Source organism: Pogona vitticeps, chromosome 7 (assembly GCF_051106095.1).
Source record: "Pogona vitticeps strain Pit_001003342236 chromosome 7, PviZW2.1, whole genome shotgun sequence".
Classification (NCBI taxonomy): domain Eukaryota; kingdom Metazoa; phylum Chordata; class Lepidosauria; order Squamata; family Agamidae; genus Pogona; species Pogona vitticeps.
In genome coordinates, this window is record NC_135789.1 from 14,488,860 (window position 1) to 14,506,877 (window position 18,018).

Below are 18,018 nucleotides of genomic sequence, written 5' to 3' on the forward strand. Positions count from 1 at the left end.
AATACAGGGCGGGCGGGCGTCTGGCAGGAAAGTGAGGCCGAGGGAAGGTGGGTGGAGAAGCCGCAGGAGGGGACAGCCGGGAGACTGGGGGGGGTTGTGATTTGCAGTCCCTGTCGATTAAAAGGACAGTTGGATCGCGTGCGTGTGTGTGTGTGTATGTGTGTGTGTTTACAGGCTCTGAGTGCGGGTCACGGCCATCCTGGAGGCCTTCCCCCCCAAAAAAAAAATTATATTTGCATTTGACTTGTTTTGAAGGAGGAGCGTCTGAGCCGGAAAGCCAAGTGAGAGCAAGGGGTCAGCAGGGCCGCCCCTCCCTGGCGGGGTCCCTGAGAGAAGCTTGAGGGGGGGATCGGATGTGTCATCTTGGGGGGGGGGCTTCCTCTGTTCTGGATGGTTGGGTTCCCTTCGGAGGGAGGTCTGATTCAGAGTCCCGCTTAAGAGTGTAAGGAGTCCCCCAAAAAAGGAGGGGATGTTATCGAAGCCGCCGTTGGATTACAGCACTCATTCACCCGCCCCAGGCTGGGGATGATGGGACTTCTCGTCACCACCACCAGCACCGCCCTCCTCGCCCCCTTGGCTTCTTTTTCTTCCGCCCCCCCAGTTCACACGCTCGCCTGCCCACATTTCCATCTGAAAAGCCCCCGCCAAGCCCCCCAACCCTCATCGGATCTGATCGGTTGGCCTTTGACACTCAGCCACTCAGCCCACAATGGGAAGCTTCAGAGTGTGTTTGGAGGAAAGAAAATTAATAGCACCCCCCTTTTTTCCAGTGGGGGTGGGTACTCAATGGCCTCCCCCCCCCAAAAAAAACGACACACAAATGAATGTCTGGGGCAGCTTGGAAAGGGGTGTCTGTACCATCACCCCTCGTCTGCTGGATGGACCCCTATCCAAATACTGGGGGGGGGGGCTTGTCTCTCTGCCTCCAGGCGAAGTTACTTTTTTCTGGTTCCTAATGGCCTTTGGGATTCAAATTTCCAAATCTTGAGCAGATGATCTCCCTGGCTGCTCCTTAAAAGCCATGCTAATTAGGCAGGTATTGCTCTCATTAGAGCAAGCTATCATTAGAGGTTTCCTTAATGATTCGTGAGGAATTTTATCCAGCTGACATTCCCACAGATTAAAAAAAAAAAACCAAGGGCGTTGAAAGGTTGGCATACCAACTTCTGGAAGGGGGGGTGAGACCTTTCCTGGGATGCCTCTGGACTACAGCACCCATCCTTGGAGGCTGAGGATGATGGGACTTGTACTCCAACACATCTCCTGCTGTACGGAGACCAGTGGCTGATCCGTGTGTGTTTGTTTGGATTTGTTTCCCGGCTGGGAGTTTCATTGCATTTGGACTATTAACTAATTTCTTTTTTAAAAAGTAACTTTCTCGGCCGGTGCCGGGTTAGCGGCATCTTTTGGCATCCTAAAGCGGGCTTCTTTCTCAGCCAAGGCCAAAACGCAAGGAAGACAACAGACAAGAGAGAGACGGGGTTTAAAAATATATATTGAAAGACACATATATTTGTGGACGCTGGCAAGTATAGAGGACTGCCCTAAGTGGAGGGAGGGCGGCTGCCAGCTTATCCCCCTCACCACCCGTGGTCTGTGGGAGAACAGCTGGAGATGCCAGCAAGGCTAAACCCTTTACCCCCCAAAAGGTTGCAAAAACCCAAATGGGGCGGGGCGGGGGGGGAGAAGCATCTCTCTTTTCACCCTGGACGCCTCAAAGAAGCTGCTTCCCCCCCAAACCAGAGACCCCTTGGTTCTCCTTCAGCCATTCATCTCCCCCCCTCGTACCCCCCACCCCCATCCCTTGGCCTGATCCTCCAATCCTGATCTCCCTCCCTTGACCTTTGCTGGCAGCCCTCTTTGGGGCAGGCCGTTTAATAATCAGCGTAAAATAAATCAGTCTTGAAGGGGGAGGCAAACTGCGGTGGGGGTGGGAGAGGAAAGGAAGCCAGGCTGAGGAGGGAGTGGTGTGTGTGTGTGTGTGTGTGTGTTTTGGGGGGTGTCTCTATGTTTGGCCCCCCTATGCCTGTTTCTGGACTCTGGGATGAGTCTGAGGGGTCACCCTCTCCGTTGTCTGCTGGATATTGATCAAACCTCCGGCTTTCACCTTTGATCCCGGCTGACAGACCTGGAGGAACCCACCCGCCCTAAAAATGAAAAAATAAATAAAATAGAGGGAAAAGGTATCTAAGGAAGCATGCAGGAAAACGCGGCAAGCTGGAACTCGGGAATGGACGGATCCTGGATTCACCAAGCCGTGGAGGGCATGGCCCGATTAGCTTCCCCAGAAATCTGAAATTATATATTTTTTAAGCCTTGCTTTCCTCTTGCCTGGGCCAATCGTGATGCTGGGATCTCCAGTTGCCGAGATCTTAGGAGGGTTTTTTTTTGGGGGGGGTGATTTCCCTTAGGAAGGCTGGCCATTTGGGGGGTCCCCCCGCCCGTCTTTTCCGCCCTCCAGCCCTCGGAGAATCTGCTTCAGGCTTTCCACCTGTCCGGCCTGGCGCTGACCCATGAGTCCCATCTGGGTCTCCAGTCGGCTGATCTGGGTCTCCTGTTTCTTCCGGGCGTCCAGGTAAGTGAGGACCAGGGCTCTAGGGAGAGAGGAAGAACTGAAGAAGTAACTAGTTATAAGTCAGTTTGCCTTTGGGAAGTAACTAGTTGCAAGTAACTTCACTCCCAAAAAGGAGTTAATTATTGTTGGTCGGGGCCAGGCTTAAAACGTTCGCCATCCTGTTGGGATTTCAGAAGGAACAGGATTTTTAATCTCTTGTCATGTTTAATCTTTTTTTTTTTTTTTGCACTATGCAGTGCATACAGGTTTTGCTTCGCCTTTCTATAAAAGGGGTTTTTGTTGATTGTTTATACCTCTGTATGTGTGGGTATATAAACATAAAAATACTTTAATAATTTTTTAAGTAGCTGTAAATAACAAGAAGGTAACAAAGTTGTCTTGGGAAAAATTTGAAGGGGAACACAATCACTTCCTTGATGTAACAAACCATGTTATTTGGTTACTTATTTTTAAAAGCTACTTTTTATTTATTTTAAATGTTTTTAACCCTGCCTTTCTCCTGAAAATGACCCTATTCTTTAAAAAGCCTTTTGAGAAGGGTTATCACATTTTAGGCAATATTTAAAGTAAACCCTAAGGGGTGTTTCTTTGGGCGGGGTTATTTTTAATCTTCAAAGAAATCAACTAAGCACCCTTTATTTACCTTTCTGTGAACACGATAAAGAGGAATTATTTCCGTCTTTTGGTTCACCTTTTGGGAAGTTCAGGAGACAGAGAGGGGCGAAGAAAGCTCCTGTCTTTGTTTCGTGTTGTTGTGGTTTTTGTTTTTGTTTTACCTGTGGGCTTTGAAAAAATCCCGGGTCAGCTCCACCTGTTGAACTCCCTGAGCCTGACTCTCGTGGCTTCTCTCCTCCAGTTCCCCAAAGAGCGACTGGATCTGTGCCTTCAGCTCTTGGTTCCTGCGATCGAAAAAGGAGAGACAAGAAAGGGTCTTTTCCTTTTAACTATAAATCCCATCACCCCCCCCACACACACACCCACACACACACACTGGCAAATCCCAGCTGCGTTTAACTCACCGGGCCAGAACATTAAGCAGTTCCAGAATCTGTGTCTCTGGCCCTCGATTCGGTCCTGTTCTTTCGGGATCGTTGGCTGGGCCAGAAACGCATCTTTTCACCCCACCGATGGGCCCGTATTCCTGAAGGTGAAGAGTGTACCTTGACCTGCCTGTCAGGAGGCCCTTTGGACATGCTCGGGAGAGCTCTCGGCATTACTTTTTAAGCAGAACGGGAACAAGGCCTGATAGCTCTGAATGCGGACGGGCCGGGTTTCCGAGGCGGGAAAAAGAGGGTCCGTTCCTCAGATTTACCTCTGAGTCGCTGTTTCCACTGCTGGAGGAGGAAGAGGAGGATGATGCAGAGGCAGGCGAGCCTTGGCCCCGAAGCTCATCACGCTCCTCTTCCAGGATCCGGACCATCAGCCGGAAGGCGGCTTCTTGCGCCCGGTAAGTATAAAGCGGCAGCTCCAGGCTTTGCTTCTCCTTTTCGGTCAGGTGTAGCCGGGTATGTAGGTTGCCCAGAGCCTCCTGCAACAAGAGGATTCGGGAGGAGAATGTGGGGCAGAGAAGGGGTGCAAAAACCCCAAACCTCTCGCCCCCCCCAGACATCCCCAGGGTCAGCCCTGAGAGAGACCCGGCTGAGATTTCACCTTCTGGTGCCCACCCTTTTTAACCCAGGCTGGACCAAAGAGGGACACCCCTTTCCAAAGACTGATTGTCCTCCCAGTGGAAGGACGGTCCTCTCTCCCAGAATGGGGTCTGGCCACCCTCCAGCTCGCCCGCTGACTCACCCTGGTGGCCTGCAGCTCCTGCAGCCGCTGAGGCCCTGTCTGGGTCCTGGCTGCGGCAGGAAGGGTGCCTCTCGATGCCCTCTGGACCGCCACGACCTTGGCCCCGATGGCCGTGCGGATTCTGGCGGCCACGGAGGCCGGGGCGGGAGGCCGGGGCGGGGCGGGCAGCTTCAGGGCGGCCTGCTCTGTCCGGAGTCGCTGGATGTAGCCACGCAGAGTATCCTGCTTCTCTGCTGTCCCCGGGCCCCTAAAATAAGAAGGGTGTGTGATTGTGTGTGTGCCAAAAAGATGGAATAAAAGAGCATGATTTCTCTGATCCTGGATGGGCAACTAGTTTGGCCAGAATCTTGTGTGCGTTGGCGCACAAGGCCTCGGCGTGGGTGAGCCAGTCGTCGCCAAGGTCCTTGTACCAAGATCTCTTGAGGATTACAAGCTCTCTTGTCCTGAGTCAGAGCCTTGGGTCCTTTTTAACCCTATAAGGGTTCAGCTCTGGGTTTTGCCCTGAATTTTAAGGATCCTGCCTAAAGCTTTTGAGCACATCTGGAAGGGAATGCGGGAGTGGTGGTCACATTCGGACGGGAGCCAGTGCTCTCCGTTTCGTACCTCTCCTCGGCGCGGACCCCTCCTGCACCCAACAGCTCCTCCTTATGGGTGGGGCCACCAGGCAAGGCCCGGCAGGCTCTGTCCATCGCTGCTGACTTCGTCTCCTGGCAGGGGGGCCCAGATGCCCCTAAAGCAAAGACACAGATCATCCGCTCAAACAGGACTTCGAAGCACGGCGCCGGTGCCCGCCTTGGCACTGTGTCTCCCAAGAAAGGAAGGGGCTGCCATGGGCTGATTTCCAGCGCCTGACACACCACCCCCACGGCGGCCATGAATCAGAGGTCAGGCCAGCCTCCCGCCACCCTGGCTTCCTCCAGGACCACCGCTGGAGAGGTCACGGGCCGGGAGTGGCAGCGTTGGAGATCCGACGCAGACCCACCTGCATGGAGCAGCTCTCCTTCCTCCCCTGCCCTCAGCGTGGAAAGGCCCCGCTCTGCCAGTGTCAGCCCCCAGAGCTCCTCATAGGCTTCCAAGCAGCAGGCGCTGGGCGACGTCAGCGAGCGAGCGAGCAAGGGAGAGAAAAAGGAAACAGTCGGACTTCTCCGCCGGCACAAGACCCCGGCCTCGGGAGCGGCAGGTGCCTGGGGAATTTTTTGCAAGGAGGGAACTACAACTCCCATCTTGCGTGAGGGGATTTGTAGTCTGAAATAGAAGCCTCGTTTAGAGAGAGTGAACGAAATGCTTAAGGGAACCTTATCAGCACCCTGGAAACTTAAAGGTGGGCCCTGATTTCCCCCCCCCCCCGGTGATCCAGACTCACCCGCGTGCCTGCCCTCACCTGTAGTGTGCGGCCAAGCGCAGGGCGGTGTGGTCGGACTCCTGGCGGCCCAGAAGCATGCTCAGTTGCTCCGTGTCGCTCTTGGACTCCTGCAAGGCCGCCGAGAGGAGCTGGTTGAGGCTCTGCAGAGCCCCGATGGACCTGGGGACCGGGAGGGCAGAGCTTAGGGGCCCCATCCGATCCGAATAAGAATCCCTGTGCTTTCATTTCCTTCCCGATTTCAGTCTCGAATCGGCTCGCACAAAAACCGTTCCAACAAACCACACGAATAAAAAACTATAAATGATGTTCGGTAAGCGTTGGATAGCATTGGGTGGGTTCATTGTCGATAAACATTCAGTAAATATAAAATGCTAATATTAAAGAGGAGACCCATGGACTCTGAGAGTCCGCATGACCTCGTTGTTGCAGGATTTGACAGTGGGATTTGGGTTTGAATTCTGCCTTGGCTTCGAAGCGCCCTGGGACGCCTTCTTTCAATCCAAGCATCCGCCAGGATTCAGATCGGGGGGGGGGGGGAGTGAAGCCACGCACGTACATGCTTGACTCACCCCCGGAGTTGCTCCATTTGGGTCTCAGGATCTGGCCCGTGGGTCTCCTCCAGCGGTGAAGGTTTTTGGGGGAGAACAGGGGTGCCGGTGCGAAATGCCCCCGGGTCTCGTTCCCCAGCGCCATCCGTGAGCGTCTCCACTTCGGAGAGAGATATTTGGAGTTCCTTGATCTGCGGGGAGAGAGACAGGACTCGCCCAGAGGCTGAGGACTAGCGACCCTAGGCTGGCTGATGACAAAACGGCTAGGGGGGCCAGGGGAAAGGCCACCCTCTCCTTCCCCCCCTTGTACCTCGGATTCAGACTCCCAGGTAGAGGCCCCCTGAGGCGCCCCACCCTCCCCGGTGGACCCGCGAGGCGGGACCTTCTCAGTGGCAGCCCCTCGCATCTGGAGCTCGTTTCCTGTGAGAAAGCCAGGCTGACTCCCCTCCCGCTCAGGTTCCAGCAAGCATCGCATCCTGGACCTCTGCGATTCTTTCTTCCCCCAAAAGCCTTCAATCTCTTTAAAAGTGGCTTTTCACCGTCCCTTGGGCTTGTATTTAAACCAGCTTTGCAAGCAGATTGGGCTTGTTAAAATCGATATGCTTTTTAAGAAAAATTGCTTTGGGATCCAGTTCCAAAATTATTTTTTTTTAAGAATTAAAACTGATCTTTAATAACCATTAATTTAATGATGCTTTATGTAAGGCTAATTAATCTTTCTGCTATTGCTGCGCATCCCTTTGAGAGCCCGCTGGTGATGGTGGGGCCCCCAAATAGAAATACATGAGGCCTTATCATCATGATCATGACAGTGGCATTTTTCCCCCTCTTCCCTCCAGGTGTTACCTTCCTCTGAAGCTTGTCTCTTTCTTCTTGGTAAGCACGGAGCATCTCTTTCGACTTCCTCAGCTCCTCCTTCCGGCCGGCCAGGTCGAGCCAGAGGGTCGCATTCCTCTCTTTATACAGGGCCATTTCTCTCTCGTAGACGCTCGTGTCCTCTGCCAGGAAATCTGGCGGCCCAGATCCTGACATCCTGGATTCCTGATTGAGCTCCCCCGTCAACAGTGCATGGTCACCCTGTTGGCACTTCCTCAGACTTTCTTCCAGGCCCTGAGAGTGATTTAAAGAGGTTTAAAAGCCAAAAACCTGATACAGTGATACAGCAGGAGGAAGTACCCTTAACTTAGTTACAAAAAACCCTGGACCTGGTTTTGAGCAAAAAGGGAGCAAGGAGAACAGCTGAATTTTTGGGAGGGGAAATGGGAAGGAAGTGAGCCTCAGAGTAGCAATCTACACGTTTCTGGCTTTCACTCCTCTTGGTTAAAGATGTCGGGGGGGGGATCAGTGCTTGAGACCCACCTCAGTCGCCTGGATGTATCCCTCTAGCTCAGTTTCAATGCTGGGGATGCGGCTCCGATGGGAGAAGACTGTGTTCTCGAGGGATGTGACCGCCTCCTGCACAGCAAGAAACAGGTCTGGGGGCCCTAGAGTGCAAGAGAAGGAAGAGAATCAGATTTGGGGGGGGATTTATTCCTTTTTGGCACTACCATCTTCCAGAATACTCCAGCGGCTTTATGGGAATTGCCATCCCTTAAAGCTTGCAGCTCAAATAAGGTGGATCTGCCTCCGTTTCAAAAGCTTTTTTGCTCCAGGTCAGGAGATGTAGGTTAAAACAACAGGGTGGTAGGTCTACTTCTGTGTAAATGCTGCAACAGAAGTTCTCTTCCCCCTCCCTTTGGTGCCCAGGTTTTGTCCCACAAAGGGCAGCTGCTGGTGACCAAGCCCCAAAAGGTAGACCCCCACCCCACCAAACCTTCTTACTTTCTCCAAGGGAAGCCGGAGGGGGTGGTGAGGCCAGGATCACGGCCGGGCTAGGAAAAGGCAAAAAGCAGTACCGGGGAAGGCTGGCCGTATATTCGGAGCGAAAATCGGAGACTTCGTCGTCCTCCCTGCCAGGAAAGAGAGCCGGGTTTTCTTCCCTCCGGGGTCATTTTCGAGAGGTTTGCCCCTCCAGCCTCTCCGGCCGCCCCACCTGCAGACTCTGGCACAGTCCACGCTGGTGAGGGCCAAAGATCCAGGACCTTAGATGCGGGAAGGACCCGAAGGGGGGAGAAGCAGGGCCCCGTACCTTCGAGAGGGGTGTGTGTGTGCTTACCTGGCCTCTTTTTCTTTCTGCAGGTGCTCGGCCCGGCCATGGAGCCGGGCGATGGTGACCAGCAAGTCCATGATCCGTTCCTCGTAGCGCAGGATCGCACCCTCCTCCAGCGGCGGGGGCTTCTCCAGGGACCCGTTGTCCCTGGGGTCCGCCCCTTCCTAAAATCCCAAAGGACAGGAATCAGGCTCCGGTGGGGGGGGGGAGTTTGGACCTTGTAGTCCTTAAAGCAACCTCCGCCCCTGGGGCCAACATGGCTGGCTTGGGGATTCTGGGAGTTGTATTCCCCCCCCCCAAAAAATAGCTCTTTCCTTAAACTTTGGGGGCAGCTCTGTCTTTTATTGTGTTCCGGTTTCCAATAGGTTTTCTCCTTTAATGTGCCGGCCGCCGTCACTCTGGATTTCAAGGAAGTGGGAGCCAGAGGGACGCCTTCCTGTTTTTCCCCCACATTAAAACAATACTTTGTTTGTTCCTCTTGATGGCCTCTGTTTCCGTGGCTCAGGATAAAGATAACTCAGAGGTCGGTAAAGGTCCTTTTTTTGGGGGGGGGGGAGACCACAGATCCTATTATCCTCTCCTAACCAGTGGTCAGCACTGCCTGCTGGGACCGGTGGTCCCCGATGAAGTCTGGGATTCTTTTTTGGTAAGGGTTACCTTTCTCTGATCAAAACACCCTGCCGACGTGCTTCATTACAACACCCATCGTCCTTTTTCCAGGTCAGGCCAGCAAGAACAGAAAAACCAACCCCCCCCCCCAGGGATCTGGCTGTTTCGAGTTGGCAGGGGGACCTCTGAGGTCATCCGTCCCAACCCACCGGAATCCACACAGGCCTCTTATAAAAACAGCACTCCTCCATGGATGCTTAAACAGAAACGAGCAACAGAGCAGGGCATGAGAGGGGATATCAAGTCCCCACTCGTGTCCTGCAACTAAGGGGTGCAGGGGTCTCTCTCTCTCTCTCTCTCTCCACCTGCATACCTCGCAGGGTTGTGGTTGGGAGGCTAAAGTGAGCAGCCAGAGAGCCAGACAGGACCCCCTTTGCCCTTGTGAGAGAAAGAAAGCCGGAACAGAAATGGGAGAGCGAGAAACAAAATGCTGGAATACCACCGTCAAGATCAGACAGAAAACCGGGACGGGATGCCACGATGCCGGATGGCTTGTGGGACCTTACCTTCTCCATCCTGACCTTTATCCCGAGAGCGGCCCCACCGGGAGGCTCGAAACAGCCCAGCCGGGCAAGGCGAGTGCCGGCCGAGGTCCTTTCAGCGCTGGATGAGGCCCATGTAGCTTTTCCTGTTTGGTTTGCAGAGTTCCCACTGAACTGCGCATGTTTCCTGTCCTCAGCAAGGGAGGCAGAGACAGAGGAAAGGGGATGCGCCGCTCGGGTGGGCTGATTTTATTCTGGCTGGCTGGCTTTTAATTTTGAATAAATGCGGGGCCTGCGATGAATGGGAACTCCGAAATAACAAGCAAGAGAGCCAAGGCTGGGCTTTTCTTTTGGTTGGTTGGCTTTTTAAAATGGAACCCCAAACTATTTCCCTTGCTGGTTTTTTTGTTCTTTCGGGTAGTTAGTAAATAAGATGAGCATATTTGTTTATTTACTGGACTTCTGTCCAGGTTTTCTCTTCCTCCAAAAAAAAAGGGGGGGAGCTCAGAGCAGCTTCCACCCAAAAATTGCAGGGGGAAAAAATAAAAGATATACTCTACGTTTGCCACTGGAAGGATGAAGCAAAATACTTCAGGTGCACTAAAAACACCAGCACCTCCCAATTCAAAAAATACAAAGCAACAACCCCTAATGCCAGCCTGCAGGGTTTTGACCATGTGCAGAGTGCTTTCCCTGTTAAAATAAGTTTTTAAGGAGGACACTGAGCATGTGCAGAGTGAATTTATCTCATGCAATGTTTTAAAACCGGGGGGGGGGTGTGCTGCCCCTTCCCAGTTAGCCTAGGCTACAGCTGGCCCAGCCCCTGTACCATTGGGCATGCCGGTTAGAGCTGGGATGTTTTCAAATCTCTGAAAAGTTACTTTTCCGGAACTACTTTCTGATTTCCCGTTACCCACGTTTTCCGACTGAACCTTAAGAGTTGCGTCTTCCGATAGCTTGGCGTGCCCTCTAGTGGCGGCGCGGCCGCACTGCAGCCTGACCCGGGCAAACTACAATGCCCAGAATCCTTTGCGTAGAAGCCCGGGAGTGGGGGGGGCGGGAGGTGGAACAAAGAATATTTCCTCCTCTCCGACATATTTCCGTTTGGATTTGGACGCTGCAGGCAAAGGTTGGCGTTTGCAGGTGGCTTTCAAATCAAGGGGGGGGGGAAGGAATTTGCAAAAGAAAAGCAAAATTTTTGGAGGGGCGAAGGGTTTGCATGCAAAGTAATTGGGAGGAAATTGGCTTTTTTCCCCCTGAAACCAGGGTTGGAAAGGGGGCAGATTTCATTTGGGTTGTTCCTTTTGCCTTTAAAAGCATGCATCCTCCCCCGAGATTGGCCCTTTAACTCCCCCCCCCACTGTGTTTGTGTGGGTTGTTGATTTAAATGTTTTGCAACCAAAACAATACAGAAGCTATTCTGCAATTGTAAACTTGGAGGGACCAGCTCAGCTCTTGCAAAGCCCGTCCCATTTGGGTGGGGGGGAGAGGGAGGAAAATGTATAAATACTGTACAGCATAGAATTTAGCAAATTTCCTTACATTTTTAAAAAAATATAATTCCTTTAAAAAATTCCAGGAGGCAGAGATACTGGGTGTGAAATCCTGCGACTTACTAGTTTGTTTTAAAGTCACTTTGATTTACCATCAAAAGCTATTCTGGGTGTTGTAATGAGGAAAAAATGCAGGATGGGGCCGTGGTTACAGTGGATATAAAAAGTTAAAAATGTCTTTAAAATGTCGAGTGTCTGTGACGTTAAAAAATGAGGCAAAGCTCAAATTCTTTTCAGAACTTTTCTCACCTTTCAGGAGACCTATGGACTGTGCAACTCCGTTGAAATCTTTTAGGGGGAGGGAAATTAAAAAAAAAATTAAATAAGATGGTTGGATCTGTGTGCACACCCTCTTATCCCTGGGGATGTCACTGTGCTCAGCAGTAAAGAATCACATCCAAACTCATGATAAGGAGTCCGGGAGACCCCCGGCCATCATCCTTTTTAAAGGGCCTTGGAAGAATCCCAAAGAAAGATCAGCTGGGCTAGTGGGTCTTTTCCTGACATTTTCTTAGCCACGTCCGACCACGGAAGCCATGGTCCGCAGAGAGCTCCCAAAGGATCAGAGGGATCGCATAGTGAAAAGGTATCAGTCAGGAGAAGGATACAAAAGGATTTCCAAAGCATTAGAGATTCCGTGGAACACCGTGAAGACGGTCATCATAAAGTGGAGGAAATACGGCACAACCGTGACATTACCGAGAACCGGACGGCCCCGGAAAATCGGTGAAAAGTCTAGAAGGATGTGGGTCAGGGAGGCTGCCGAGAGGCCGACAGCCACGTTAAAGAAGCCGCAGGACTATCCGGCAAGTACTGGCTTCGTAGTACCTGGGGCAACCCTCTCCTGTATTTTTCCTGCGTCTGGGCTACGGGGTAGAGGGTCAAGACAGAAGCCTTTTCTGACTTTTTATATCCACTGTAATAGAGTAATTTATTTTAGTAAAAAAAAAAAAATTTTTTTTTAAAAATGTTCTTTAAAAAATTCATTTTAGTAAAATAAAATTTACAAAATTTCTTTAAAAATATCCACTGTGGCAGCATTTTTCAATGTTGTAATGCAGGTTTTTTTTTTTAAGGTTACGTAAGCCGCCTCGCGCCCCTGTATCCAGAAAAAGTTGGGGCATCAACTTAAATAGGTTTAAAGCGTTCTGAAGACGGCCTGGAGGGCCTCGCTGGCTGGGGATGATGGGGGTTGTTGTTTCTCCACTTGGGGAAAAGGCCTGCCTTCTGAGTTTTCTGCTCTTGAGAATGTTGTTTTTTTTTTCAAATGGGAAAGTGAATCGGGCCCCTTTTAAAACTTTGGATTTTTTTTGTGCTTCCGCCTCAGGAGGAGCCGGCGTGTGACTCCGCAGCCCTGGCGTTCCCTCTGGATCGGGGCCTCCCGATGGACACCTCGGAGCCGAGCAGTGCCGCAGAGGAAGAGGAGGAGAGGGGCGCGGCTGAGTTGCGCCCGCGGACCCGCTCCAACCCGGAGGGCGCTGAGGATCGGGCCCTGAGCGCCCAGGCCAGCGTGGGGAGCCGGAGCGAAGGGGAGGGCGAGGCGGCCAGCACTGGGGACAGCCCCCCGAGCACCCCAGCCCCGGCCGGCCCCGACGGCAAAAGCTGGCCGGCCCCGCCGGCCGAATACCAGGTCAAAACGCCCCGCGTCAACTGCCCTGAGAAAGTGGTAGGTGGACCCCTTCACCGTCCCTCTGTGTGGCCTGCCTACCTCCGAGGGCTGTTGTGTGGGTTTAGGAAAAGGCAAGGCTGTGGGGGGGGAGCGGGTCATATGGGCCAAGGAGGAGAGAATTCACTCTCATATAAAAGCTTTTTGTTTTTTGTTTGTCTTTAAATCCTATTCAATAATAACGATTTCATTTCATTTCCAAGTTTGCACCGGAGGTCAGATCTGTCCTTTAACTTGACGGCTCCTCCGCATTTTATTCTTGAATATGTTTATTCTTAGATCTGTGTGTGTAGAGATGGATGGATGGATGGGAGGGAGGGAGTAATAGATGGATGGAAGGAAGGGATAGATGGATGGATGGATGGATGGATAGATAGAATGCAAAATAAATTAGATAGATAGATAGATAGATAGATAGATAGATAGATAGATAGATAGATAGATAGATAGATAGATAGATAGATAGATAGATAGATAGATAGATAGATAGATAGATAGATATGTGCATATATACATAGAGAGAGAGAGACAGTAGATATATTTATATTTTGGTTTGTCTAGTGCTTAAAGCAGCTAACAACACTTTCCCATAAACAAATCTTAAGAAAAATAAAAGAGACGCAACACATTTTAAAGGAAGGCTATTCAAGAGGCAAATGGCAAAACCTGTCCAGGTTGAGTCTTTCCTCCTCCCCCCCCCCTTCTCTGTCCCCAGATCATCTGCCTTGATCTCTCGGAGGAAATGTCTCACCCTAAATTGGAGTCCTTTAATGGGTGCGTCTGGTTACTTGTTTCCTGGGGACGGAGGGGAACATCTTTCTGGGATGGCAGAGGGTGGTCTTGGGTGTCAGCCAGTGAGGGCTCTTTGAGGTGGGGGATCTGGGGAGCTTTTTCTCCCCCCCCCACCAGGCACCCGAAAAATGCTTCCCGAACTCCGGGCATTTACCTGCATTGACCCTTGTGTTTTGTCTCTGATCCTTTCCTTATTTTTCTTTTCTCCTATTTTGGTTTCCGGCATGAAGCTCTAAAACCAACGCCTTAAACGTCTCCCAGAAGATGATTGAGATGTTTGTCCGGACTAAACACAAAATCGATAAAAGCCACGAGTTTGCACTGGTGGTGGTGAACAATGACGTGACCTGGGTATTTCTTTATTTCAAATATTTTCACCCCGGCTCTCCTTAAAAAGACTCAAGGAGGGAATGGCCCACAGCTTCTCCATTTCAGAAGCCTTCCGGTCTCCAGCAGGGCCTGGAGAATGGAATCCTGTCACCCAGAATCTGCCTTTGGGGGGGGGGATTCTGAGCATTGTAGTCAAAGAGGTCACTTTTCCTAGCTCTGGTTCAGGCTGAGCCTGCTGATGGAACGGGAGGAGGATAACGAGAAAATCTGATCAGTTCTTTCTTTTTCTGTAGCTTTCAGGCTTCACCTCCGACCCGAGAGAAGTGTGCAGCTGTTTGTACGATTTGGAAACGGTGGTGTGCAAGACTTTTAGTATCCTTTTGGGTTTTACTTTTTGGCGGGATTGTTATAGAGGAGAACAAGCCTTCCGGCCGTTTCTCGTGAATTGACACCCAGTCCTTTAGATCTGGTGAGAATCCTCCAGAGGTGGGAAACAGATTTAATTGCATTTATCCTTAAACATCTGGATTGAAAACTGAAAAGAAGCGAGGATATCCGCCTTCTTTGGGAGGGTCCGGCATCTGTCCCCTTTTAAGATTCTCGTTATTCTTCCTTTTTCTGCCCGGCATGTTTTGGGAAACCTGGGAGGGAAGAGGGTGGGATTAAAACATCATCATAACCCCCACCTCACCCTGTGGGAGGATTTGCATCGGGTGTTGTTAGTCTTAACCTCTCTCTCTCTCAGATCTCGAAGGCCTTTTCAATCTTATGTAAGTAAGCCGGCTTTTCCCTTTCATGACCAGGTTGTGTTGGGTGTTTTTAAGCGTCTCGTTAGAAAAGGGGGTACGCCCCCCTCCGTCTGCTCTGGTGCAGACTCTGAGTGGGGAAGGAGACCATGTATTCAAATGGTTTTGGAAAAGGGGGTCCATCCGGACTTGATGATGGGATACGGACATAAACATGCTTCATCTCTCTCTCTCTCTGACAGACAGCAGAGGACGGAGCTTCCCGTCACAGAAAACGTCCAGACGATTCCCCCACCGTACGTGGTCAGAACCATCTTGGTCTACAGCCGTCCGGGATGCCAGCCCCCCGTGGCTGTGACGGATCAGATGAAGGTGGACCCTTCTTTATTTATTTATTCATTCATTTATTTTTACTGGAAGGAGGCAGCGGTTCCTATCACCTCCTGCTTCCCCCCCCCGCAGAGGCTTTATCCACCCCTCCAAAACACAATCAAAAATAAAAACCTAAAACCGCCCCGAGAAGCCAATGCAAGACCTGCCTTTGATGTTGCAAATTTAATCCTTTTTTTCAAACTTTCCAAAGGTTTGGAGATTCAGATGGAATATTCCAGTTTATAGAGGCTTCCATTAGCCCCCCTTTTTTTAGACAGGAGGAGAATTCAGTGGGAAGGGTTGGCAGCTGTAGGAAAATAATATAACAATAGTGGGGCACTTATTTAGCTCATAATTTGGCCCCCTGCTTCAGTTCTCCGCTTCTGTGTTCTGTAGGTGCTAAAGATGAGAAGTGGGGTGGGGGGGTGGAAATGCCGGCAGCCGGTTTGCTTCCCAAACTAGCTGACATTTTAAAAAGACACGTAACTCTCCTCCGCTTAATTGCACGGATATCCCAAGCCAACGTCTCTGTTCATTGCTGGATTATTTTCATTATTTAATAAGTCAATTTCATGTTTATGTCAGCCCTCTGGCTGAGGACCCCTTGAGAGGGAGTGGACGACACAGGCAGCCCCAGCAGAATTCAATGACCAGTTTGACAGAACAGAAAATAAGCATATAATCAAATGCCGTCAGAAAGCATTGAAATGCATTTGCATCATATGACGCTCAGCGTTTTCCTCTCGCCCAGAAAATGCTCCAGTGCCCTTATTACTTCTTCGACGTCCTCTATGTCCACAATGGCATGGAAGAGAAAGAGGAGGAGAGCAGCTGGAAGGTAAAAGTCACTTGTTGGAAAACGTGAGGAGGATGGCTGGGGATGTAAAAAGGTGGGCCAGATTTAAATAGGGTTTGGGCGGCGGGGGAAGGTGGTTTGGCCACGAGCTGGAGCCCCTTGTGGGAACGCAAGTGATTAAAAATAATTTATTTTATTTATTTATTGGATTTCTTTCCCGCCCATCTAGACCCAAGGTCTACTCTGGGCAGTTTACAAATTTAAAAACAATAAAAACATATATTAGAGGTCCTAGATGGCGAATGTATAAGAAATTAAGATATGGCAGGAGGGAAAGCCTGCCCAAATAGCCAGGTTTTAAGTTTATTCCTGAAAACACCCAGAGAGGGAGCCAGGCAGATCTCCACGGGCAAGTTGTTCCAAAGGCGAGGGGCCACTGCCGCAGAAGGCCCTGTTCCTCGTTCTTTCCTTGTGGACCTCCCTAGAAAGGTCTTTTATGTTTGTACATCAAGCAAAGTTTGCCTTGCGTTCCCTTATTTTGAGAGAGGACTTAGCTCTGCCAGGGGGCGATTTTCTTCCTGGTCGGCGAATGGGGATTTTGAAGAGGGGGTGGTGGTGATGGTGGTGGAGGATCATGCAGGACTGCTCAGCGCTTTTAGGCCTCTGCAGAGCCCAAGGTGGGGAGTTTGAACCTCCTTGGCCGGACCTGGACAATCTCTGGTGGGTCCCTTTCTCCAGCCCCGCCATTCTCAGATCAGGACCTGCTTTCCTTCCCTTGCCAGGAGACCTTTGCCGCCTTCAGCAACCTGGACACCAAAGGCACCAATTATAAATACGAGGTCTCCCTGACGGGGCCGGCGGTGGAGCTGCACAACTGCATGGCCAAGCTTCTGGCTCACCCGCTCCAGCGCCCGTTCCAGACACATGCCGCTTACAGCATGCTGGAGGACGAGGAGCCCCCGGAAATGGAAGCTGTCGTTTGACCGGCTCGAGCCGGAAGGACGCGGGGCGGAAGAGGAGGAGGATCGGGGCCTCTCTCGCGCTTTCTATTTTTCACGTCCAGCAAGGCGCAGCCCCGGAGCTGGGAAGGCGTCGCTACTGCGTGCCTGGAGTCATGTGCATGCTTTTGGGGTTGTCAATTTTTTTTTTTAGGGAGTGGGTGTCTATGCCATTTTTATTCTTCGCGTTCATCTGTGCAACGTCTACGCAGCGCCATGAAGGGACCTGACTCCACGGCCTTATGTCGCCGCTGCTCTGTCTCCCACCTCCTTGCTGATGGGGACGATGGGGGTTGGAGTTCAGCCTGCCTGAAGGGCACCAGGTTTTTGTGGAGAGAGGCGACAGGGTTTTCTGGTGACACCTGGCCCACTGGGCATGGTTGGGCTGCTGCTCCTATCGTCCCCAGGCGGTTACAGGCAAGGGGATGATGGGGCTTGTCCTCCCACGACCCCCCCGGAAGGCCGGAGGTGGCCGACCTCCGAGTTAGCAGGCGGTCACAGGGAGACACAGTAAAAGATTGATAATAGACGTTTCTGTAGCAGCCCATTAAAAGAATTGAGTGATTAACGGAGTCCTTCGTTTTTCCTTTAAAACATCTGAAATTGATGGAAATCACCACTTCTTTGCACTTGCCATCAAGGTTGGGCCGCCTGGCAGTCTCTGAAAGTTTGGGGCTGAAAGGTCCGTAATTCTTCATCCGTGGCCATACCGGCTGTGGCTGATGAGTGTTGTAGTGCTTACTCTCTTCGCTATTACTTGACCCACAGATATCCCGTGCAGATATGGGAATCCTGCTGTATATGCAGAACTGATCATGCTTATCTAGCCGTTGTGGGATTGCTCTGTCTCAATCCTGTTGCGCCCATCCCACCCCAGAAATACGGAAGGGCTATAGATGTGAACATTTGACACCTTGTGTTTATTGTATATTTCCTGGAAATTTGTAATCCATCAGTGTAGTCCAAAAAGCGGGCTACAAGTGCACTCAGTAAATCTTTAGTCTCAGGCCAGTGAAAACGTAGTCATTAGGTGCAAAAAAAAATCAAGATATCACTGTGATACATTAATATTATTAAAAAGCAAGTGAGAAGAGCAACCAAAAAAACCCCGCAGTCTGGACTGCAGACAAAAGCACTCGGTCCTCTAAGGTTTTTCTTGCGGGAGGGGAGATGGTCCCTCTGAAATGC

The 18,018-nt window shown here is 51.2% G+C and overlaps 2 protein-coding genes across 8 annotated transcripts; one reads left to right on the forward strand and one right to left on the reverse strand.

The window, feature by feature from the left end:
- Window positions 1-1,475: 1,475 nt before the first annotated feature.
- USHBP1 (USH1 protein network component harmonin binding protein 1) lies at window positions 1,476-10,518 on the reverse strand. 3 transcript variants are annotated; one of them, XM_078378934.1, is made up of 14 exons: window positions 9,602-10,518; window positions 8,433-8,590; window positions 8,099-8,226; window positions 7,637-7,761; window positions 7,124-7,387; window positions 6,299-6,468; window positions 5,748-5,888; window positions 5,349-5,452; window positions 4,970-5,096; window positions 4,367-4,613; window positions 3,888-4,103; window positions 3,595-3,716; window positions 3,352-3,474; window positions 1,476-2,594 (listed from the first exon to the last, which is right to left on the reverse strand). In XM_078378934.1, the coding sequence occupies exons 1-14, from the start codon at window positions 9,608-9,610 to the stop codon at window positions 2,408-2,410; spliced, it is 2,121 nt and encodes a 706-aa protein (XP_078235060.1). In that variant the 5' UTR covers window positions 9,611-10,518; the 3' UTR covers window positions 1,476-2,407. The 3 variants fall into 3 exon arrangements, with proteins under 3 accessions (XP_078235060.1, XP_078235062.1, XP_072834097.2); XM_078378936.1 differs by lacking the exon at window positions 8,099-8,226 and having other exon boundaries at window positions 9,602-10,517; XM_072977996.2 differs by lacking the exons at window positions 8,099-8,226; window positions 9,602-10,518 and having other exon boundaries at window positions 8,433-8,798.
- A 90-nt stretch (window positions 10,519-10,608) lies between these two features.
- On the forward strand, window positions 10,609-17,398 carry BABAM1 (BRISC and BRCA1 A complex member 1). Of its 5 annotated transcripts, none has more exons than XM_078378938.1 (10): window positions 10,621-10,706; window positions 11,646-11,936; window positions 12,458-12,796; window positions 13,512-13,570; window positions 13,819-13,939; window positions 14,212-14,290; window positions 14,664-14,688; window positions 14,907-15,036; window positions 15,788-15,874; window positions 16,615-17,398. In XM_078378938.1, the coding sequence occupies exons 2-10, from the start codon at window positions 11,667-11,669 to the stop codon at window positions 16,813-16,815; spliced, it is 1,311 nt and encodes a 436-aa protein (XP_078235064.1). In that variant the 5' UTR covers window positions 10,621-10,706; window positions 11,646-11,666; the 3' UTR covers window positions 16,816-17,398. The 5 variants fall into 5 exon arrangements, with proteins under 5 accessions (XP_078235066.1, XP_078235064.1, XP_072834103.2 ...); XM_072978002.2 differs by having other exon boundaries at window positions 10,648-10,706; window positions 11,387-11,936; XM_078378939.1 differs by having other exon boundaries at window positions 10,685-10,720.
- The last annotated feature ends 620 nt before the right edge of the window (window positions 17,399-18,018 follow it).